The sequence below is a fragment of the Haliotis rufescens genome, unplaced genomic scaffold (genome assembly GCF_023055435.1).
Source record: "Haliotis rufescens isolate VD_foot unplaced genomic scaffold, xgHalRufe1.0.p SCAF_6, whole genome shotgun sequence".
Classification (NCBI taxonomy): domain Eukaryota; kingdom Metazoa; phylum Mollusca; class Gastropoda; order Lepetellida; family Haliotidae; genus Haliotis; species Haliotis rufescens.
In genome coordinates, this window is record NW_025964334.1 from 41,801,462 (window position 1) to 41,826,046 (window position 24,585).

The 24,585-nt window shown below is 37.4% G+C and overlaps 1 protein-coding gene across 8 annotated transcripts in view; it reads left to right on the plus strand.

Moving 5' to 3' along the window:
- Positions 1 to 22,341, plus strand: part of LOC124110749 (vinculin-like) — a 270,082-nt gene extending 247,741 nt beyond the window's left edge. For 6 of the 8 annotated variants that reach the window (XM_046470118.2, XM_046470119.2, XM_046470122.2 and 3 more), the window contains 2 exons: positions 9,906 to 9,947; positions 19,357 to 22,341. In XM_046470118.2, coding sequence (XP_046326074.1) covers positions 9,906 to 9,947; positions 19,357 to 19,523 — 209 coding nt within the window. In that variant the 3' untranslated portion in view covers positions 19,524 to 22,341. The remainder of the gene's footprint in view (positions 1 to 9,905; positions 9,948 to 19,356) is intronic. The other 2 variants (XM_046470120.2, XM_046470121.2) reach the window with 1 other exon arrangement.
- Positions 22,342 to 24,585: the final 2,244 nt, after the last annotated feature.

Sequence of the window (24,585 nt, forward strand, 5' to 3'; positions counted from 1 at the left end):
TACAAAAACGAAGTTTTTTGTGTGGTAACATTTTTTATTGAGGAAAATGGTTACAACTATGTCATGTAGATTTTCTTGAGCAAGGAAAATACAATAGGTGCCCCAAGGAGGATTTCATCAGAGAATTCATAACCTCTACAGGTTTTAAAAATTTAATTAAACATCTTGAGGATTTCTTTTACAAACTGTGCTAGTTTTCTTTGTTCTAATAAACTTTCAGTATTTAGTAGCATATCAAGTGTTATCGTACTAGGTCTTGTAAAGTACTTCTTTTGAATATATTGCTTACGCAAGTTATGCAGAAAAGGACATATTAGTAGATAGTGATATTCGTCAGCTAAGTCATGTTTATTACAGTGACTACAAATTCTGTCTTCTCGTGGTATATTTTCCCATCGTCCCTTTTCTATTGGTAATCTATTGTTTGTGGCTCTTATTTTAGTAATCGGGATACTGAGTCTTAAGGGTAGCGACAGCAGATGATTTTCTAACTGGATTTTATGTTTAAATATTCGGTAAAATACTGCCTTGGGAGAGTTGTTTATCCAACTTGTCCAAGTCTGGCTAAACTGATCAAAGATACGTTGTTTAATAACACATTTTAATATGTTTATATTTGGCATGAACTGTTGGGTCCATAAAAAACTAAGGCCTACGCCTAATCCATCAAATAGTCCTTTAACATATTCGAGCCAGCTGTATTTATGGTTACCGGAGTCTGCAAATAATATATTGTACATAACAGTACACAATTTCGTTGGTTTATTATAAATTATCTTAGACCAGTATGTCAACATGCTTTGTTTAATTAAATCCGTAATAGGGGTTCTTCCAAGCTCTCCATATAAAGAATAGTGGGGTATGCTTTTTTTCACCCTTAGTATATATTTTAAGAAGTCTGTGTGAACCTTTTCTATCATATCTAGTTTACCAAATCCCAGAATTTCGTAACCTTATGTTAATGTAGGCACGATTGTTTGATCAAATAATAATAGCTGGCAGACTATTGGTAAGTCAAGCTTACGTATTCTAATATATAGTAAATGCATAGCTTTTCTAGCTTGAGCCACTAACGACATCTTGGCTGCTAGTAAGTTGCCAGTTCGTTTAAGAACCAGACCTAAGTACTTATAGTGATCTACTACTTCAACAACATTATCACCTATCCTAAACACATTATTGTTCTTTCTTGATCCAAATACAACCACCTTAGTTTTATCAATATTAATATTCAACTTCCACTGTTTACAATATTCATAAAAAACATTGATGCTATTTTGAAGGTCATAGGCGTTATCTGCAAGAATAATAGTATCATCTGCATATAGCAAAACAATAATATTTTTACAGATTATATCTACTTCATCTTCCGATATAACATCAATACCTTTACATATTTTCTGTTGTAGATATTCTTCAAGGTCATTTAAGTACAGGGCAAAAAGAATTGGCGATAGATTTTCCCCCTGTCGAACTCCTATATCACTAGAGAAAAACAATGAATTTTCACCATTAGAACAATACCTGACTTTATGCCTTGATACATGTTAAATATGAACTGGAAGCATTTACCTTGTACATTTGTTTTTATTAATTTCTTCCAGAGTCCAAAGCGCCAAACGTTATCGAAGGCCTTAGAGAAATCTATAAATGGACAATATAGTTTCTTTTTGTGTGCCCTGAGCTATTCAATGAGGGAGTGCAATACGAACATGTTATCAACAGTAGAATATCCGTATCGAAATCCTCCTTGTGATTCTGATAAAAAATTATCATTTTCTAGATAATTATTAATTCTTTCACTTAAAATAGAAGTAAACAATTTACCGATGCAGCTTAAAAGAGTAATGGGTCGGTAAGAGTTCGGATCTTTACGATCACCTTTTTTATAAATAGGTTTGATCAATTTGAGGAGCCATTTTTCTGGTACTATGCCTGTATCAAATATAATATTAAATAATTTATGATACACTTGGATAAACAAATCAATAGTATATTTCAAATATTCATTTAGGATTTCATCTCTTTCCGGCGATTTATTTGTCTTAAGATTCGAAACTGCCTTTGGAATTTCTGCTATTGTTATTTCCTGGTTAAGGATATGGTCATCGTTTCCGTCAACTTGCAGTTCTATATCAGAGTCCATTTCTGGAGATGTATTAATGTTTTTAAAAAACGTAAAGAAAGAGTCAAGATCAATTTCCTCTGGTTTCGGTTTTTTCTTAAATTTATTCAGTAACTTCCAATAATCTTTAGTGGACTTTGTACGCATATTTTGAATCGTTTTCTGCATATTAAAACGGTACTGTTTGATATACTTATTCATAACCTTCTTATATTCTTTGCTGGCCATCAGTAAAGATTTCCTATTTTGCTCCAACTTCTGTCTACCATGCATTCGTCTGGCCAAATGATAATTCTTTCGAGACGTTTTACAAATTCTTCCAAACCATGGTTTATCCCCAGTTTTAGGTTTATGATTATTAGGTCTGTTAACATTATCTGATATTTGTAATAGTGATAAACGGAACACTTCTGCTAGTCTTACCACAATATTGTTGATGAACGTTTTATCATAATCACTTCTATGGTTCATCTCGTATAAAATAGTGTCAACTTGGGTTACATCAATATTATTTATAAAATCTATTTTCTTCTCAGGATTCCATTTTCTTTTACTGGGCTTCCTACAAGGCATATCTTCAGTGATGGCAATGTTAAGATATATAGAGAGACCACAGCGTACATCTGAATATAAATTGCAAAACTCCATCACTTCAAAGTCAATAACAACATTAAACACATGAAAATATCCACTGTGCTAGCGTTTTTACAGGTAACGTTTCCAGTATGCTTATTTTGTCCAAATCTTCCATTGCATATTAACATATTAAAACTTTTACATAATTCAATTAATTTGTAAACAAAATTATTTGTGTGTTTATCTTTATTAACCCGTTTAGGGCTTATGCTTCCAGTTGTGAAAACATCTAGTAGACTAAGATCTCTCTCATATACACCATCAAGACCAAAATATTCGCTGAGGAAGTCATCAACTTCAACATAGTCAACAAGTTCGGCTGTTCGAGCTTTAAAGTCACCTGTTAAAGTTATCAGTTCCTAACATGATCGTTGATAGACAACTTCTCTTGTCAATTCAGCCCACATATCCTCTTGTGCGAATGGGGCGTTCTCGGGTGGTAGGTAGACACAGCCAAGAATTAAGTCACTGTCAGTTTTCATAAGTTCTTTTGATACACTACACCAAAATACATATTCGCAGGTGGCAGGTTACTGACAGTTCCACTGACCATATTAACAAAAGCTACAATGATCATACAGTTTGGGCCCTCGGATTTATACTACAATGAACTCACACAAAGTGACTGTCAATTCTTAAATATACTTCTTTTCTTAGAGCCATTGAGTACCCTCTTGAGATATCATGTTCAGTTGGTCTGTGTTCAGCCCCTTTGGTTTTCCCCCAAAGTACTTTACTGTTGTTTGGATTTAGCTTCTATTGGCTATATCTGATGTTTTGGTTTGCTCTCCAGATCCTACTCTTGAATATAATCATTACTAATATAAACATTAGTAGTTTAATAAGTGGTTACTGTAGCCGGTTGAAACTATATGTATCAAGTCACCTATAGGTCATTTTCAAAGTCAATGGAATTTGCTCTTTTCATTTTACTTTGATATTGTTGGATATTTTCCCACTTCGTGAAATTATTGTACCATTTCATAAGAAGGACAGGAAAACTGTTCCTGATAATTAAAGGGGAATCATACTTCTCTCTTGTCTTGGTAAATTGTTTGCCAGTGTTCTTGAAAACAAGAGTTAAATTATGGTCGACAAAGATGGTGTTATCATTGTGGAACAGGCAGGGTATAGAGATAGTTACAGCACTGTTTATTGTATTCTCATATTATATAGTGTAATAAATATTAAATCACATAGATGTGCCAAGTTGTATACAGCATTTTTTTATTTTCATCAAGAATTTGATTACATTGATAGACCGAACAGACTCTGTGGTATTAACTGTACACACTGGAGTCGGGGTCATTTCTACTATGGGAACAAATTTGTCACCATTGTTTTTTTCTTTTTTCATTATTGATATTGTTGAAGATCTCTCATCTTTCCCAGGAGTTGAGTGTTGTTGGTTTGCATTTTTGATTACTATTGTTATTATTGTTACATTGTTCTGTTCAGTGAGAGTGTTGAAGGCTTACAAGAAGGTCTCGATTTTATTCTCAGATTATTGCTGAAAATAGGGCTTAACAGTAAGTGTAGACAAAACAAAATTGATTATTTTTAGGAAAGTTCATAGATTAGCACAGACAGCTGCTTTCACAACGGCAATGCAATTGATGTTAATTTTAGGTATCTGGGAGTTATATTTTCAACATGAGGTAGTTTTTCTGAATACCAAAAGACCCAAGGGGATCAAGGAAAAAAGGCTTTATTCTCATAATGCAAAGTGAAACAGTTAAGCCCTGGAATGGTGTTGATACCCAGTGCCAGGTATTTCAGTCTTTCATCCAGTGTATAATACCATAGTTGACGTAATAAGCGCCAAGTGCGCTCTCAAAATTAGAAATAGGGGGCTCTTATTAGAATTTTTATTATGGTGAAAAAAAAACAGAGTTGAAAGATACATTTTATGGTTTATGCTGACAGCCAGAAATGTTTATGTACGACAGATATATTTTTCCAGAATTTAATTGCCCATACCTAAGGGTGCATATAACGCAGAAGTGGGTATTATATGTGAATAAATAAGTCCTTATGTACATTGATCAATCGAGAGGGGTACTAATTGGGATTTTTCACTAGCCAATATATCAGCAAATATCTCCGTGGGCGCTTATTAGAACGTGGCGCTTATGATTTCGAATGCGGTAGTTGTGATTGCATTTGGCTGGAGGATGTCTGTCGTCCATGTAAATGGGTCTGGCAGTCAGTAGGTGGTTATCAAAATGTTGTAAAATGATTGGATCAAGGATGTGACACCTGTACCTGTCACCTGTCAGATTACCCTGCACTGTGACCAAGTCCAGTCATTGGACAGGCAACCCCATGTCATGTCACCACCAACGTATTGTTGGATGAATGTTACTGGGCGTGTATGCCATGTTTCTTTGCTGCCAGACCGGAATATGCCCATCTGTGACTTGCAACAGGAAACTGGTCATCCTACCCTGTCCTCAGGTTCCAGAATACCTGTGCTCGTGGGTTAAAAGCGGCGTTAAACCTCACTCACTCACTCACTCACTCACTCACTCACTCACTCACTCACTCACTCACTCAAGTTCCAGACCCGTGTAGATCCAGGGTAGAATAGGTCTTCAGCAACCCATGCTTGCCATAAAAGGCGACTATGCTTGTCATAAGAGGCGGCTAAAAGGATCGGGTGATCAGGCTCTCTGACTTTGTCATCAATCCCAATTGCGTGTATCGATGATCATGACATTATTCACTTGATTGTCTGGTCCAGACACGATTATTTACAGACCGGTGTAATAAAGCTCGAATACTGCTGAGTGCAGCGTTAAACAACAAACCCACCAACCAACCAACCAAACAACCAACCTTAGGTTCCAACTATGTCCCACCATACACCATGCCAAATGATCCCTGCGATGATAATCTGCCAGCATTGTACACTGGATCACCCTCCTTAACCTCACCTGCTGATTTCAGTCATGATCAGGAGACAAATGTTTGACATATCATTGATCAAGTGAGCTTAGACGTTCATTTTTTTTCTACACACCCCTGTCGTCTTTCTAGGTTGTTGCCACCCTTACAATACTCAGCCAACATGTTCTGTTGATTGTCATGTTACACCAAGTCCTTCCTTTCTCTTAGTAAGAAATGAGATTTATTTTCTGCAGAGTTCAAATCACCAAACTCACAAATTCTGTGTTCTCTTAAGATTGCCATATAAGTTCCTGTCTCGATAAAGAGTTTGTGTAAGTTAAGAGGGGCGTTCAATAAGTTTTGCAACTTCAATATAAGACCAAGTCGCAGAATATATTTTGCACTTTTACATTTCAATATAATCTCCATTCACCTCAATACACTTATTCCATTTGTCCTTCAAGCTTTTAATACCACTTTTATAGAAATCCGCAGATTGGCCCTCTAGCCACACCTCTGTGGCGGTTTCTGGGTCCCATTGGTGGATCCATTATTTCATCACCTGTCACTAGGTGAGAAAGAAATCCGGCTTCATCCGCAGTATAGAGATACAGGAGGTTGCGACAACTTTCAGTTCTCTGATGGCGATCTTGAGCTCTGAGGTTTCAAGGTACCAATCTTGCAGATACCTTTGACATACCAAGATGCTCATGAATAATGGTTCAACAGTTCCAACTGATATTTGGAATTCCCTTGAAAGTTCAGACACTTTCACTCGTCAGTCAGACAAAATTCTTCTTTCTATAGCAGCAATGGTCTCCGGTTGGGTGGCAACTGAAGGTCTGCCTGACCTTGGGTCATCGTCTATGGACTCCTAACTGTGGAATAGTCAGGAGCATCCTTACCCATCACTGTACACATGCCATCATGGATTTCTTTTGCTTTGCATCCCTCCTTGGTAAGGAACTTTATTACAACTTTAATCCATGATTGTGACCACCCTTAGGTGAATGAAGCCATCACATCTAACTTATTGTTGTGTCTGGAACTTGTTTTGACATGTGTCAACCTGATGTTATGACTAGTGTCACACCTGCCACAAAATAACATTGTTTGTGTAAACACAAATGCCCAAGTTGCAAAACTTATTGAATGCCCCTCATACATGTGCATCTTCAAGTGCTGTACGAAGTACTATAGTATTCCATTGAATAAAAATTGCATTCTATATGAACTGTTTTTAATGAGGGAAAAACTTGATAATTTATTGTGTGATGATAGTGAACAATGCGGTTTAAATGTACATATCTTCCAAGTCTGAGTATAAGCATCTGTGAAATTATCTGGTATACCTGTATTCTGTTCTGTCCATATATTAACATTACCACTTAAATAAAGCTGATGTTTAAAAGATGATGCCCACTTACTCTACTCTTGTTGATTATTGAGTAACAGCATATTACAACATGGCTCTAGATCTTGGTACAGGCATTTTTACTAATTTGATCTAGTATTTTATTGTCTATTCTTTGCAAATATAGTTAATGGGTATTGTCCCCATTCTCTGTAAACCATTACATTGGATGTACTAGGTTTCACGCTAAGGAATCTTTTTTCATGAATGTAAATGTCCTCTCTTTTATGACATCAAACATTTCTTAACCTCGAGTACATATGACAAGATTGGACATAATTTTGTATAAAAAATCTTGAAGAATGTACTATCGTGTTTATTACCAAGAAGTTTCATATTTTGAAGAATAACAGTTCAGATCTTTGTAGCTTTGTTTGAATGCATCTCCCATGATAATCTGTTTGTAAAATAAACACCAAAGTACTTTTAGACTGATACAACATCTAATGAATGCCCTTGATAAACTATTTCCCTCTTTTAGCTAATGTACCACCATATTTAGCGACAATATATAACTTTTGTCTTATTCATGTTTATAGACAAATTCCATTGTTTGCAATAACATTCCAACTGAATAATTAGCTTTTGTAGTCCAGTTATTTTGTTTGAAAACATTACTAGTCAAGTCCCATTTATCCGACATGGTTGGTTGCATATGATTATGTCGGATTAACAAGTATGTCAGATAAACGAAATTAAGCAGTATCAACGTTCGTGAACAAATCGGACAACTACACGATAGATAACGATACAAACACGTAATGAAAAAATAAATATGAAATATTCAAATGTATATCTATGACCAGGGTACTTTGGAGAAAGGGTTTGGTATAAACTTAAAATGGTGTTTCTGAAATTCTACCAAGATCTAGGGTAAATATGTAAAGAGGTAAATGGAGACGAGCAGGTTGATTGTTCTGGGAAAAACCATCGACCTGTGAGACATACCATTGATTGCTTCTGTGTCTCTCTACGGTAGAAATATTTATTCATGTGTTAAAAGAAAAGTAGCAAGATTGGGTCTAACTGCAAGAGATAGCAAATGAAAGATGTCAGTTTGACGTGACCAGGCACTGTAGAAACACACAGGTCTGTTGGGAGTTTTCTGGGGCTTACTAAACTAGTGTGGTATTCCTTTTTCATCATGGGTCCATGTGACCGATGAACTTGGGTAGTTCACTGATTTGTTTTAGACAAGAAGAGTTTTATAGCACAAACTGAGTCCACCGTTTGAGGGAATGGAAATTAGCTATAATTGAGATAAGTGTTATGACTCACTTCACATGATGTTAAACATTATTTCAGTGGTAGGAGCTGAAATTACCATCGATAGTATTTAATGAGTTGTCCGAGAGTAGTGTGGGGATTCAGAGACTCATGTCTAACCAGAGAGGTTCTTGGTATATTAGATGTCTGGATCAGAAATGTGTTAGGGTTAAGAGATGTTAAGAAGGTATATCAGACTCTTCTATATCATCCCTAGATATACATTGTTTATAAACAAGTAAGGCAACAGAAACACCTCTGAGGACCTCTTGTGTGATATTCAAGAATTCCGTCTCCAATAAATGGACTTTGAGAAACCAAACTGACTTGTACTTTGAGAGAGCTACGTCATCCCCGGGTCCAAGGAATTGTTGATAAGAACAGTTGCCGAGGGGAAAAGGGTATCACATAAACCCCACACTTACGGTAACATATCATCTGCAAATAAAAGAAGAAATAACTTTGTAGTTTCCAGGTGAAGTTAAATGCCATCAGAACACGGTGTTGCTAAATTTGTTGAGCTATTCATTGATGAAAAGGAGAACAAAATTAGGCTTTAAACACATCAATGTCACCTTTTGAGATAATTGTGAAATATAAAAACTGGTGACTTCCATTCCAGACTATGCTTTTTAAAGTATTTAGAATCAGTCATACAGCATGTAACAGTAGTTTTATGTTAAGCTTTGGAGGTTGCATGATTAGAAAACATATTCCTCTAACAATGTAACATAACAATATGAATATTTCATTTTTCATTTTTTTTGGTATCGTTATCTATCGTGTAATTGTCCAATGTTGATGCTACTTTATTTTGTTTATCTGACATTCTCATTAATCCCACATAATCATATGCAACCATCCATGTAGGATTAATGGGACTGGATTGTACCTGTATCATTCATCCTCTTTATTATGGCCTTCCTTCCACATTAAGCTGACAAACCTTGATATGACTGGAATACTGTTAAAAGTAGCAATACACTCACTAACTCACTTATTTTAATATGGTGCAAAGGTTATTGACGGAGGATATCTACAATGGACTTATTTCACAAGATTGTTGTAAATTCTATTCGCATGTGCAATGAGACAGTCAATGTCATGATATAGAGAAATGTTGCTAAAATGTTTGTGGATACACTTTCTCAAAAGGATATTAATGCATTTATCATAAGGCTCAGTGTATACATGCTATAAAATGTGGAATTGCCTAGGAAAGGTTTGGTCAAAATATGTCCCAAGGTCAAGGTCACCATTCAGGTTTTTGTAAAACATGTCAATACCGGTAGTTTCTCAGGCCTGGTTACTTCTACAGGCATGGAACTTTAGGTTAACTACATACATAGTTATGATATGTATCTTTACAAAGTCTGCCATATGAAATATTGGTAGCATGTCTTTAATTACTGGTCCATGTCATTAACAATGAGCACCAGAGTTCCCAGTCAGAAGTGACACATGCACATACCCACAGTTGAGCACAAGTACAAAAGGATTTCTAATTTGAGGGTCTTTGATCCATCTGCGTTTTGTTGTGTATATAATTTGTGTGACTTAATCTGTCTGTAACAGCCCCTACCACTCTGGCTGGCCTTGACATGCAGGTCCAACAAGGTAGTTGTGGACGATTGGTTTTGCTGTGTGTTTGAGATTAGTTAAGCATGCACACAGCTTGATCATGTGGCCTAGTTTGCATGGTTATGGAGTATAAAGTTCAAGTGAAGGTAAGTCATGGCCTGTCATCCGTTCGTTCTTCCATCGATCTGCTGTATGCTATTAATTGTGTTAAATTTCCTATCAAATAGGTGCCTATGAAGCTGAAGTTGGCATGAATAAACCCAGACATTCCCACAAAATTCTGATCTAATTAAAAAATGACCACCATTTTGAAATGGATATATGTGCTCACTTTTTTATGCATGTATCTTGTGAAAGTATATATACACAAGGTTGAGACCAACACCTTAAATTTGACTTTTAGCTCACCTTACTGACTGTTGAGTGAGCTTATGTCATGGCGCTTTGTCGTCTTTTACATTTTCCAATGGTTTTACATTACATACTCCTCTGAAACCACAGGGCTAAAAGTCAAGTCATTCTCTGGTCAGTCATTAACTTTGTGGAAACTACAAGGTCGATGAAGCTTTAAACTTTTGTATGAATGGTCCCAGCTATGTTGTCTTTGAACATTGCTCACCGTATTCCTGCTTTCAGCATGGTACTTTCACTTGTGTGATGGTTAAAGTTGTATTTACTGAGAACGGTTACCAAGTTGTTGAGGTGAAAAATACAACACAGACCAAGACTGACCTTAAATTCTAAAAACACCACTACGCAAAGGCAGAGAAGAGAAAGAAAGAATCCACAAAAATAAAAGCATGAAAAAAATGGTAACACAAAATATTGGTATCACACCAGCTATGATAGTTTCGATAGTTAATTTGTTTGGTACATTTACTTTCTTAAAAAACATAGAAACAACTCCTATGATCATCTAACCTCTGTCGTGCTTTCGTTTGGATTGCACTACTTTGTCTGCTTGATTTAGAGTTACGTCCCTTAGCTACTCGTCGCTAGGCAACATTGACAAGATGGCGGACGCCACATGTCAGTTTGAAATTGTCGCCAATAAGGCAGGCAAATCGTGGGTATGGGACTATTTCGGCTTTGTCAAAATGCCAAACGAGACAGACAAGCAAAAGTAAGTTTGAGAATCTGTCGGATAATTCTAAAGTATTCAGGAAATACTACTAATCTGACCGACCACTTGACAAGACCGCACCCAGATATTCGTCCACGTGAAAAAGGGGGATCAAATACTAGTCATTCAATCACATTCATTCACATTGGTGCTAAAACACTGCAGTAACCTAAGACTTTACCAGTTACATGAAGTGAAATTTTGTATTAAAATGTTTTTGAGAGGTCAATTTGAACTTGTTTTCTTTTCATTTCTTGTTTTCTTTACAAATAGTATTAGAAAGTAATAATTATTTTGATGGTGTCAGTCAAAATGCTGAAATATATGCTGCTAAAGCCTGCTATAATTGCAAGTGAAAACTATCACAATAGTATCGCAATAGTAGGGCCACTATCGCAATAGTATCGCAATAGTTGTTTTAACTATCGCAATATTATCGCAATAGTCAAAAATGCCTCAATAGTCACCCCTACTATGTACGTTTAGCAGCATTTTCTATATATGTGAAACAAATGAATGTAAAAAATACGTATGTGATACGTGAACAAATACAAATATGGTAGAACTGAATTAGAATAGGAAAAACAATGGGTGAAAAATTGTGAAAGACTTGGCTCAACAGCTAGACTGGAGCTGCATCCCAACCCAGCATTATAGGAAACAGCATTATACAGATATTCATTGCAGGTGATCAACACATAATGTAATTAACTCATGTGTTTGTATTAATTAATTATGTCGGTCTGTGAAGTGTCACTCCATTTGTGTGTTGGTGTATGGTTGGTTATCAATCTTTCTCGTGGTCTGATTGCGCTAGGTATTTCTGTTACATGGTGTATTACCTTGCTTGCCATCCTTAGCTGCATGTGACGTGTGAGGACCTGGATACATTTATGATCTGTTCCATGTCCCTAAGGGTGTTCTTATGTTCCTTGCTTTTGTTGGTGCATGTTCTAGTCTCAAAGGGGCCACAATAAAGGGTCCAAAAGTCTCCTTGCCCTGATGTGTTCAAATTAATAATTTTGGAACATGATTCCACAATTTTAAACCAGAAGTGCAAGGGGCAAAGATTTGTACTGCATAAGTCAACAGTATAGGGATCGTGCAATAGTTGTCTGCAGGATGGAATATCCATCTGAGAAGTTGCAACAAGCCTTCGGAAATGCCCACCTGTAATTCAGTACCGTTGAGATAAGCCTGCCACTGTGCTTGCCCTCATCAAGGACGGTTGTTCATTTGACAACATACAGCACCATATGTTGTCTATTGTAATATAACTGCTTTTTGCTTTTGTTGGAACTTGATTGTAATTGCCACCACTGATCTTTCTAATGACAACAACAAAAAGTTTATTGAAAATAGAGACTTCTTCCACAGACTTTTTTCAAATGTCTTTCGAAAATTCTTTTGGCACATGATGAAAAGATCAAAGGTTAAGGTCACAAGATATAGTGTTATAATTCCTACAAATACCATACTCCTATTATTACACCGTAGCCATAAATTCTGTATTTTGTCTAACATACCATGAAATCTTCTTATTTTCAACTGACGTCATAGTCACTATCAACTATCCATAATCAGTTCTGTAGAAAATAGTGTCTTGCTTTCAGAAGCAGTCATGCATTTGCAAAGCAAGAAAAGTTCACTTCTTTCCTGTGTGTGCAATAGTCAACACATATATACGTAGGTGTCTCAGCACAGTTATTTTTGGCTTCTTCACACTTTAAAATCTAAATTGCTTTTGCTATGTGTCAGTAGTTATGAGGCCCATGGCTTACCAGGCCCAATCCGGGATGAGGGAACAATGATCAATCTTCTTTACATGCCTCAGCTCCAGATATCGGACAGATTGTGACAATAGTACTTAATTGATGATGGTGGATTCACAATCATCACCTCCAGTGGTGGATTACGAGCCAGGCCTAAGACCTGATACAGGAACTCAATGATCTTGTGCCTCATTTGCCGCCTACTGGACAAGAAGAGGTTGCATCTCTACTGATTGAATACTCTTGTTGCCATGGACGGCATCTTCCGTTAGTAAGCGTACAACTCTTCCTTGCTCTGGTTCGGCACTGATTACACAGGCCAACAAGGGATTGGCCAAGCTGCGTAGTGACAAGGCATTACCTCCACATTCGATGAAGAGGAAAACTTATTGAACATATGATATGACTCTACCGGACCCACCTTCTATCGATAAGGAGTTTTACAAGTTGTTTTGAGCTCCAAATCTCAACATTTCTATTCCATTGATGAAGATCAGGGAGATGTATGGCACTAACCAGCCAGCAATGAACATCGTGAATTACATAAATTGGTTCGTGACATGCGTTCGTCACATCATTCCGCCTTTGAAGGATTCATATGATGGAATTACCAGAGACACCCCTGTTCAACTACGTACTGACCAGATTGGCTTGATACACAGTCATTAGACAGAATTGTCAAGATGCAAGAAGAGTTACTGTTATGAGTCTTAGTTATTGTTATCATGTCAACGCACAGCTTGCAACATAGCTATCTCTCCTTGCAAGTTCATATGAGAGCTGTGACAGAACAGACCAGACGGACCGTAGTGAGCCTTATTTAATGGCAAGCTTCCCAAGAGTCATCTCCAAGATGTGCTTCCACCATTCAACCATTCCTTTAGCTGCCAGTGCCTGTACCTTAAATCAGTCATCCTAATTCAACTAGAAGGGCCCTGTGTCAGGATTCTTGAAAGGAAAGATTTGTGGCATGTAGCAAGGACAAGCACAAATTAAGTGAGACAAAATGGACAAGTTGTCACCATCTTGAAACCACTTGGAAGCTGGTGTGGCTTGTCCCACAGAGGAGGGAAACTGGCAGGAAGTGGACAACACCATTACTGGCAACCAGGCTTCTCCCAAATGTTGGAGAAAACCCTGTCGACTAACTGTTTAATTGGCCATGAAGACACAATGCCATATATACACAGTAAAAAAAGTGTTGCACCCCCACATTAATACGTTTGATACATCACAACATTTAAAACGCCCACTCTGGTTTTAATGGTAGGTATTCCTTGGGGATCTGATGTTAAATGTGTAATGTTTTCGGAGGGAAGATGATCACCAAAACGTAGCAATCAGCACGTGAATTGCATGGTGCATGACATTTGCAGATTGCAGTATCTTCTTAAGCTCAACATCGCCTATAAAAGATGTTCTCTGACAGCCCAGTTTATTGTAACCCACAATGCCGGGTAGACGATTGTCAGAAGCAGTCAAGTGGCAGATTATTGGCCTTCATGGAGCAGGTCTTTCGTTCAAGGAGATTGGCAGAAGAACCGGACATCACTACTCAACAATAAGCCGTTTGGTCAGAAAACACGCACAAACTAATGATGTAAGGAATCGCAGACCCTCTGGCAGACCACGTAAGACCACAGTTAGAGATGACAGAGCGTTGTTGAGGGTGGTAAGGCATCATCCATTTGCTACAAGCACAACCTTGAAACGTCTTTGGCTTCAACAGTTCAGTACCCAGACCGTGAGAAATCGTCTTAAAGCTGCAGGGTTGAAGTCCAGAAGGGTTATCAAGCGACCTAAACTCACAGACAACCACAAACGACTACGTCTAGCCTGGTGTAGACTGAGACAGAACTGGAACTTGAGGTCCTGGAGAAGAGTCCACTGGTCGGACGAAAGCAGGTTCCTTCTGCATGTTGTGGATGGCAGAGTGAGAGTATGGAGGCGTCCTGGAACAGCTTATACTGCAAGAAACATCATGCCAACTGTACCATATGGAGGTGGATCTGTTATGGTTTGGGGATGCTTCTCATTTGATTGTAAGCTTGATTTAGTGACCATTCGAGGCAACTTAACAGGGGAGCGCTACATCCAAGAGGTGCTGAATCCAGTTGTGGTGCCCCATTTTGACAATCATCCACTGGCCACCAGACCGATATTCATGGATGACAATGCCAGACCACATCGTTCACGAGCTGTGACCCAGGTTATCCACAACAATGCTCTGACGCAGATTCCATGGCCAGCAATGAGTCCAGATCTGAATCCTCTGGAACATGTATGGGACATTTTGGGACGCCTGATTTATCGTCGGGACCCTCCTCCACAGAACTTGCGTGAATTGGAAGCAGCATTACACGAGGAGTGGCAGCAGCTGCCCATGGAGCGATTCCAACGTCTGGTGAGGAGTATGAGACGAAGACTTCAAGCTGTGATCCAAGTGCTTGGTGGAAGTTCTCGATATTGACTTACTGTGTTCGTCAAATCTCCATATGACATTCTTACCCTATTGGATGAATTTGGTCACTAAAAATTATTGAGATGTCACCATACTTAATGCGTCTTCGTTGTTCGTTCATTTTTCGTAAAAGTTCAGCATGAGATTATTACATGCCATAAGGTCATGGAATACCCCATTTAAGTTCATTGTATAGACAATACACTGGTTTGTTGGTATACACGAAATCCTGGTTATAATATTAATTCGGTTATCTTTACACCCTTTCAAAACACCCCTCCATGAAAAAGTATAGGGGGTGCAACACTTTTTTAACTGTGTATAGAAAGTGGTCAGATGTAACAAATGTTATATTTAGTTTAAAACTTTCTCAGTTGAGTCTATAAGTACTATAATCTGTACTTTACTAAGAAAGTGTTATCCCAAATATAACATTTGTTACATGTTTAATTGGCATTCTAGAAATGTGTAAGTAAATAAGAAAACACACAACTTTATTGATAACAACTTCTAATTTATTGCATTTAGCCACCATTTGATGTAGAGTCTTAAACCGTTAAGAAGCTGGAGTGACTACAGCCTAATAATGAGAAGTTTATATGTATACTTATGTTGTAATAAGCAGCAGATTAACATTAACAACATCATCTGCCGCATGTCTTCACCAACCCCAATCAGTATCCTACCACGCTAGTCAAGAGGGCCATCTCCAATATACTTCAGCCCCAACCCAAACCAACTAGAATTCTCCACCATCAGAATCACCCTACCCTACATTGGCAAGACTCACATCTAATCAGCACATTACTGAAGCATCAAGCAGGCATCAATGCTATCTGCACTGGCTTCCCGTCACTAAGTATCATCCTCAAAGACAATGGCCATAATCCCCCCTCAAACATGCAACACCCCAAAGGAGTGATCTATAAGAATAATTGTGACTGGTGACTCATACCTTAGGGAAACCGAGTAGTTACCCGCATCGAAGAACATAAAACTTCAACAGCCAAAGCAGACAGCAATCAGCCCTGACAGGCCACCAGCAAAAATTCTCCAGATATCAAATTCAGTTTTATGAAGTCTAAATCTTCTCCACCACTTCACAAAACGAAAACTCTCAGAAGCCATAGAAATCCACCATCACAACCTTTGATCAACAGAGATGAAGGGTATTACATCCTGTCTGCCTATGAAGATCTAATCAAACGATCAAACGATAATTAGTTTCTAATCAGCTTGTTACAACTTTTTAATCCTTCATTACCTATGATTTTATTTGTTATTCTTAATGTACATCTGTCTCTACCCAGTTATCTGTGTGCTACTTGTTATCCATTACCTGTTGTTACTAATGTTAATCTGCTGCTTGTCACAACATATCATCAACATATGCCTCCCATTACTTAGTTGGAGTGACTCCAGCTTGAATGAAGTAGGATTCTACATTGAAACACTGCTAAATGCAATAAACAAGAAGTTGTCATCCATAAAGCTGTATCTTTTCTTGTAAACCCTTTCAACCTATAGCTTTGTCTATGGGCTTGGATTACAGACTACCGCCATTCAGCCTAAGCCCACAGGCTACACTGGGAGCAGTGGGTGGACAGGATTTGAGAATTGGAGCCAAGTCACATCAGACCATAGGATTCTATCTGTAGTAGAGCAGGGACAAAGGAGCCTGATTCCTGCTTCACAGGGGCATCCTTTGTCTGCCAGAAGATCTATTTCTCAAGGTATTGCTGATGATATCAGAGGTTAAGGATCAACCCAACCATGCAAATTGCTGGAGGAATGGGACTTCTGACATTTACTTCAGGATATGACTTACTCCAGGTTTGGCTGAATTCTGTGCAGTCGACACTTAGGAGATAAACCTTCTGTGTTTTGATGTAGTCCCAGTGGAAAGTAGGGATGGGTATAGGAGATTTAAAGTGTTCAACTAAATTTGTAATTTCATCCATGTAGACATTTGAAGACAATAAGTTATGCATAGTGACTGATACTTATTTATGGTTAGATGTAGATATAGTTTATGTCCTAGTAATACCACAAGAATATTTAAAAGTGAGAATGACACATTTCATATTTTGTATGTTTAAATTGCATGTTTTAATTGGAAAAGCTAAAATGAAAAATAATGGAAATTAGTGTACCGTATTGATTGTTAAAAGGGCAAATTCGACCATATTACTGCAATTCTGTCTCATAGTATTGATGTTGCTACTAGAAGATCCCCTCAAGCTCCTGGAGCATCAAATCGATTGGACATTGTATATGGATGTCTAAACTTCCTCAACCTATCTGCCTGGAAACTATCACGCAGAAGAGCGGGCACTCCGAATTTGTCGATGCCAAGGTTACATGTCATGGAGAACTACTTCATCCACCATGACAACAGATTGAACAAGTTCTTACAGTTACGCAAAAGACCAGGATCAGGGAGCTGTAACAATTCCCAAGGTGGCTGATGTTCTTCTCTACCTTCACCAAGATAACAACTTGCATCACGGCACAACCCTAACGTCAGTTCTCTAACTTGACACGCTTAAAATTAGAGATTATCATACTCTCAACAGATTGAAGAGATCTTTCCTATCGGAAGACGTTTAGGTCTCATGCAATTTCTCTAAATGGAACCTCTCAATTGTAGCATCGGCTTTGTTGTGGCTCCCTTTGAACCTTTGTCAACAGTTACCCTACTTCAAAAGACCCAAGACAGTCCTCCTCACAGCTATTGCCACAGCATCTTGAGTGTTGGAACTGCATGCTATTTACTTTTCCAGTCTTATGCACTCATTGGAAGGGAGCTCTATTACCATAAAAACTCTCCCTGAGTTTGTAGCAAAAAAACAGACTACAACTCTAGGAGGACTTGGTCATCAACAGTAAACGATTCTAGCTCTCAGCAAGGATTTAGATGAACGTCATCTTTGTCCTATGTGTCCTATGCTACTCCTGTGTTTGGTACACTCATGTCACATGAAATCCAGTCCTTATCCACTGGTCTCGCATGATGTCTGTGGGACAGCTTGTTCAGAATTATCCATGGCGGTCCCTGAACACTTTCACTTGGGGAGGCGAAGACTTCCTGCAGCAACAGCCTGAGAAAGTAAGTTACCTTTCATCACACATTGTCTATGGCTGTAGGGTAGGTCTTAGGTTAATGGCAATTTATTGCTATTGAGGTCACAACATGGTGCCAAGGTGACCAGAAGTGATGTAAGTGACGTCAGCAGAGGTGGTTATGACATCAATAGTACAGGTATGATGCCCAGAGCAAAACAAAATTGGAAGATCACATAGCTCAAGATCTTAAGATAGATGGATGACATCACAAGTAGGGAATAGGATACAAATTAACAGTAGTTCTATAAATATTTTGGGGGATTGAGAATATTGTACAGCTGTAAATTTTCAACAAGTAGGAAGATTTATATGAGACAATCAGGTACCCCAAAAACCCTGGAATGAAGGAATTACCTAAGGTGGTGATCAAAGTTTGTGGTTATTCTTAATTTATTCCAGTCAACTGTTAACTGGATATCTGAACCCACCAATCCCTCTGGTAAATTCTCACTTTGATGTAATAGAGTTATGGTATTTGTTGGAATTATCAAACAATAGTTATCATTGTTAATAATTCAAAGAATACTTCCTCTATTAAATCAGGAGTATTCCCACCCTCTGCCTCCATATTTTGCATCTGGGGATGGCTGACATTGGAAAGAAGATAGGTTTTCCCGATTTAAACAAGTGTGAATACTATTATCTGTACAAATGATTATAGATAGTTAACAGTGAAGATGATTTCTGTTGAAAATCTGAAGATTTCGTAGTGTGATATTAGCCAAAATACATGATTTATGGCTATGAAATATGGTAATAGAGGTAGTATGCTTTGAATTATTAACAACAATAACTATTGTTTGATTCAACTCAAGAGATGTCAATTTTCTTTTTCAGATAAATGCAGTATTTTTTCACTAACACATCATAACAGAATATGTGTATAATTATATTTGATATCTTAGAAATGTTAGTATATTTGCCCTGTATATGGATGTACAAGGTTGTTTAATGATTTTGCAGGATCTGAAGAAGATCAGGAAGCGACGGAGATGCTGGTTGGAAATGCACAGAACTTAATGCAGGCAGTCAAAGAAACTGTGCGTGCAGCAGAGGCTGCATCTATCAAAATTCGCATTGACTCAGGATACACAATCCGTTGGCTGCGTAAGAGACCATGGTATACCTAAGTATCATCATGCGAGTCAGAGAAAAGATGGACTGGTGGATCTTTGTCATTATAAACACTCTTATATCATCAACAACTTCCTGTACAAATATACACAGCATACTGGTAACTGTATTTAACATTATAACTTATTATTCTGTTGGACAGTGACACAGTGTAAACATATTACCCATTTATGTTCTGTATATCTGGGAATCCAACTTTGTATTGATGTGTAAGATCCATGAATGGAAATGGGTAATTGAAGAAGAGATAGAATTATCTATAGCATTATTGCATCCCTAACTCTTAGGCCACAATGCATTAACCAAATTTGTGAACTAAGTGCAGCAGGAGGCAGATAAACATGCTGTTCAAGCCATTTGTGTACATATCTGTTGACAGGTGTGACTCACATGGAATGTTTTGTAATATGTAGTAATTTTCTTTGTCTGCAAGATCGCCCCGATTATGTTTCTAAATTTGTCAGCACCATACCCGTGCTCGTGGGTTTCACCAAAGTGGTAAACGTCTGAGACCTGCATCACTTCTGGCTTTCCTCCCACATTAAGCTGACATGCCATGATATAACTGGAATAATGTTAAAAGCGGTGTTAAACCCAACTCACTCACTTTGTCTGCAAGTACTTGGGGATCATAGCATGATATGAAGCGGTGTGGTATTGAGGCACTGATTCATTCATTATGGCCTTGGTCCTGTGTAGTACTCTTCAGATCAATGCAATATAGTCCATAATTTCATCTGTTTTCTTCCTAATCAGCTAAGAAGCTCGCCTAGGCTATAAGCTTCAGTAAGGTGACCATGTATTTGTCTGTCTTCGTCTTAAATTTTCTTGTCACAAACTATTGGACTGATCATGACATGACAAGGATTGACATTTATCTTGGGAATACCTTTTATCAAGTTTTGATGGATTTCCACCAATTTTGGATTTGACCCAGTAATATAGTAATGAATGCATGTCAAATTCAATAATGAAATCACATCATCAGTCAATATGAACAAGGTTACAGGTTACTGGCACAGATTGTGCTTGAGATAGCATGAAAAATGGATGATTTCTTCAACTGAAATATTCAGTATTAATGAGGTCAAAGGTCAAATGATTTTGATAAATGCAACCTGATAATGTTACGTCCGTCCTACAAAGCATTCTTATCACTAAGTCGTTCATAACTCCCATACTTTTAGCACAGACTTACCACAATCATAGTGCTAAGATAACTTTGTGGAATGGGGGCCTTGATTATAACTTATAACAAACAAAGAATTCTGTCAAACTGGGTTGGGTTGCAGTAAAACCCAAAGAGGTAAACAATTATCTTAGATGATTTTTACACATTGTTTTCACATAATCAATGCATGTAGAGCCTTTTTTCCATAAGACTCACAACAGGTGATACCGAGATGTCCATACTATTGGATCTTAGAATAAGACTAACTGTACATGATTTTAAGTGTAGCCTTGATGCAATGAAATATTAAGTGACCTTTTAGTACTTTGGAGGTTACCTTACATAGCTTAAATTTCAAATAAATTCATAAAAATCATAGCATTTTCAAATGACAAGGCCACTTTGGTGGGGTCTGTCGATTAAGGTAAAGATTTCTAGAATCCTTATTGTCTTGGGAGATTAACTGGAGGGATATCTTCCTGGCCCTTTTTTTATCACTTGTCAAAACTCTTGAGCAATGATGCGCTTGAGTATGATGCTTTGCAATTTCCAGGTGTTAGTGTTGTATCTGGAACAGTAGAGAGCTCTCTATGTATACGATAGAGCATGGGGTAAGGTGCATATGATGTCTTGTAGAGGAAGTGTCCTGGGGGTATGCACGCATGGATCATGTGAGAACATCATAATGACTGCATCAGTAAATGTATATTTTAGTAGACCTGTGAAGAAATTTAACTAGCACCTATTCTGGTGATTTTTTACTTCCATTAGATGTTATTATTCTGCTGTGGCCCTTCTAAATTCTTTTGGAACAGTCAAATTTCAAGCTCACGAGTTAGAAAAATGTCACAAAAATGCTTGTGGTTACATTCACTCAAAACATATCTCCTGCATTAATAATTAGTCTCAGTAGGTATATACTTTCTGTAGGATTAGGGGAGAGGCGACTTGTGTTGGTTAATGTGCTGTGTCTGCCACAGGTCAAGGTCACTTCCGAGGTAGCCTGGAATCACGTCTTCCATCTCCAAGTGTAAAAGCTCATTCATTTTTTAAAAATCGTTTACACCCTGTTACTGACATAATAGTAATCATGTATTATGAATAGGGTATGAAGTTTGGAAAATAATAACTAGGTGAGCTACACTGCCATGGTACAATGTTTTTGAACTATTCTTAAATAAATAAATCTGTTCTCAAATGTAGGCATTATTCTACAGGTGAGGCTGAATCTCGTTGCTTACCAGTACAATTATTTATACTCCATACTTTGCAGGTTGAAATCCATTGCTTCTGTTTATCTAAGAATGATTTCTGCATAATAATTAATGATCTATGAACCAAAGAAAATTATTTCAGTTAATGTGTTGGTTTCCTAACGGCAGAATATATTTTGTCATTGCAGAAATTGAATAAGTCTATGGTGTGTGTCAAGATTTGTACAAATGACACCCAATATTAATATATATTTGTTTTCAAGTTGGAACTTCTATAACATACATGTACTTCCTTAAATATACTATCAGTATACTTTATTTCAAAGTAGCTTTATCTCCTTATCATTAATTAGTAGAAATATCATCTATTACCATATTTTTGTCATACTTGTAGATGCATGTTCAATAAACAATAAAATGTGAAAAAACTGTGCAAGTTTTGTTTATTAATTTTACACATGTATTATTGCAAACTGAGAAATACAGTTCATATTTTGTATACCTCGCAACAAGTAAAATTCGGTTTCTTTAGAGTTTTCCTCATGGAGTCAAAGATAAGATAAAAAAGATAATATTTTATTTGCCTGTCACGCAGTATAAAAAACATACATTCAAAGTACATAACAAAATATAAAATATACCACCCAGCCAGTTGGCCTATGAGACACCAGAGATAAAAAATAACTCAGTTTTATGTAAAATGATTATACTAGCATCGTTTAGTGAGATACAAATGCAAAATATATACAAACGTGTGGTAACAGAACTATTTTATAAGTACTTATTTGAAGATGTCCCATTGTTAATATCTTTTGTAACTGTTGAGGAATCCTTTAAGGAAGAATACCATTAAAACTAAATATATTAAGACTTGTATAAACACGTGGTTAAATCCTATAAGGAAGAATAACAATTACTTATGGATCAGAAGTGCACTATTTACATTGCAAGTTGAAATTTTCTTCGTTTATACATAGCAGTAACAACTGCGGCTTGGGGAATAGCTAGACTATCATTCTGCATAACATATATAAGTTGGTCTTCTGGGGTTAAACTTCTTAGACAAGTATGTATTGGAGGAAACAAATGAGAATAGTCATATCGTAGATCTGTGAGGAAATGTACTTCGTGTTCGACACACTGGCGGTCACATAACCTACATAAACGGAGTTGTAGTGGTGTCTTTGGACGGGAGTACCGACCAACTTCAACCTCCAAAGGGAGAGAACTGCAGCGTAGTTTTGCCAAGGTACTGCGTTGCTGCCTGTCTAAAACAGAGCGGACATAGGTCGACGTATTTAGAGTATTCTTAAAGAGTCTGAAAGTCCTCAACTTATTCCCATGTTCATGACCAGTGTCATTCCATAAATCACGTGACCAACAATCGACGTCATTACATCACAAAGTGCGTGTGATTAGATGGAATTCACTAATAGAGAAATTAAACAAATCCATAGATGGAAGTTGTAGTGATATAAACATTGCATTAACTGTCTTATCCCATGATTTGCAGAAGGTAAGAGACCAATTTCGAATCTGTGAAACAAGTCTAGATGGCGGAACAGAGTTTATCTTTCTCCAAAGTCGGAAAACTTCTATTTTCTGTTTAGTGAGCTGAGCAAGCCAACCCATCTCGCCCCGGACAGCTAAATTTGGAGTATATTTACCCAGCCCGAGAAAGAAACGACAAGCTTTATTTTGAACTGCGTTTATACAACTGAATTCCCGATTGCCAAAAATAACTGAGCCATATGATAAAATTGGTTGAACAAGATTATTAAATAGCGTATTATATACGTCATATGGCATTCCTCCAAATAGTTTAATTTTACTTATGATTACACCTAGAGCTCTACTCGTGGATTTGGCGATTTCTTTGGCTGTAGAATTCAAATTTAAGCGTTCTTCTAGCCATAAACCAAGATATTTGTATGATGAGCATATGTCAATGTTGTCATTGCCACACTGAAGCTCAAATGATGTTCGTTTCACAGATGGTGGCAGATAATGGACTACTATAGTTTTGCTGGTATTAACTTGAATTCGCCATCTCTTACACCAATCAGCAACACAGTGAAGCATTGATTGTAATGAATGTTCATTTGGCGCAATTAATGCTATGTCATCAGCATACATCAAAAGACTGAGGAGACTACACCGCATTTTAGATTGTTTATCTCATAGGCCAGGTCATTAATGAATACTGAAAATAGTGATGGAGACAAGACACATCCCTGCCTGACACAGCTCTGTATATCAAACCCTTCAATAAGCCGATCATTTACCGATACACGGGATACACTGTTGTCATATAAAGACTTTACAGCAGAATAAAAGTTACCATTAATTCTTAACTTCATCAGTTTGTACCATAAGCAGTCTCGATTAACACGGTCAAAGGCCTTAATGGCATCGATATAACAGACAAATGAAGAGGACTTTGAAGATTTCCTGTTATTAATTACTGAAAACAAAGTGTGAACGTGTCGCTTTTGGTGGGGGATCAGTGATGGTATGGGGAGGATTCAGTTGGAATCACAGGACTCCTCTGTACCATATTGTCGGGAATCTGAATGCTGCCAGGTACCGTGATGAGATTCTTGAACCCCTGGTATTGCCCACACTTCGTCAGATTGGTCAAGGTGCTATCCTTCAGGACGACAATGCAAGACA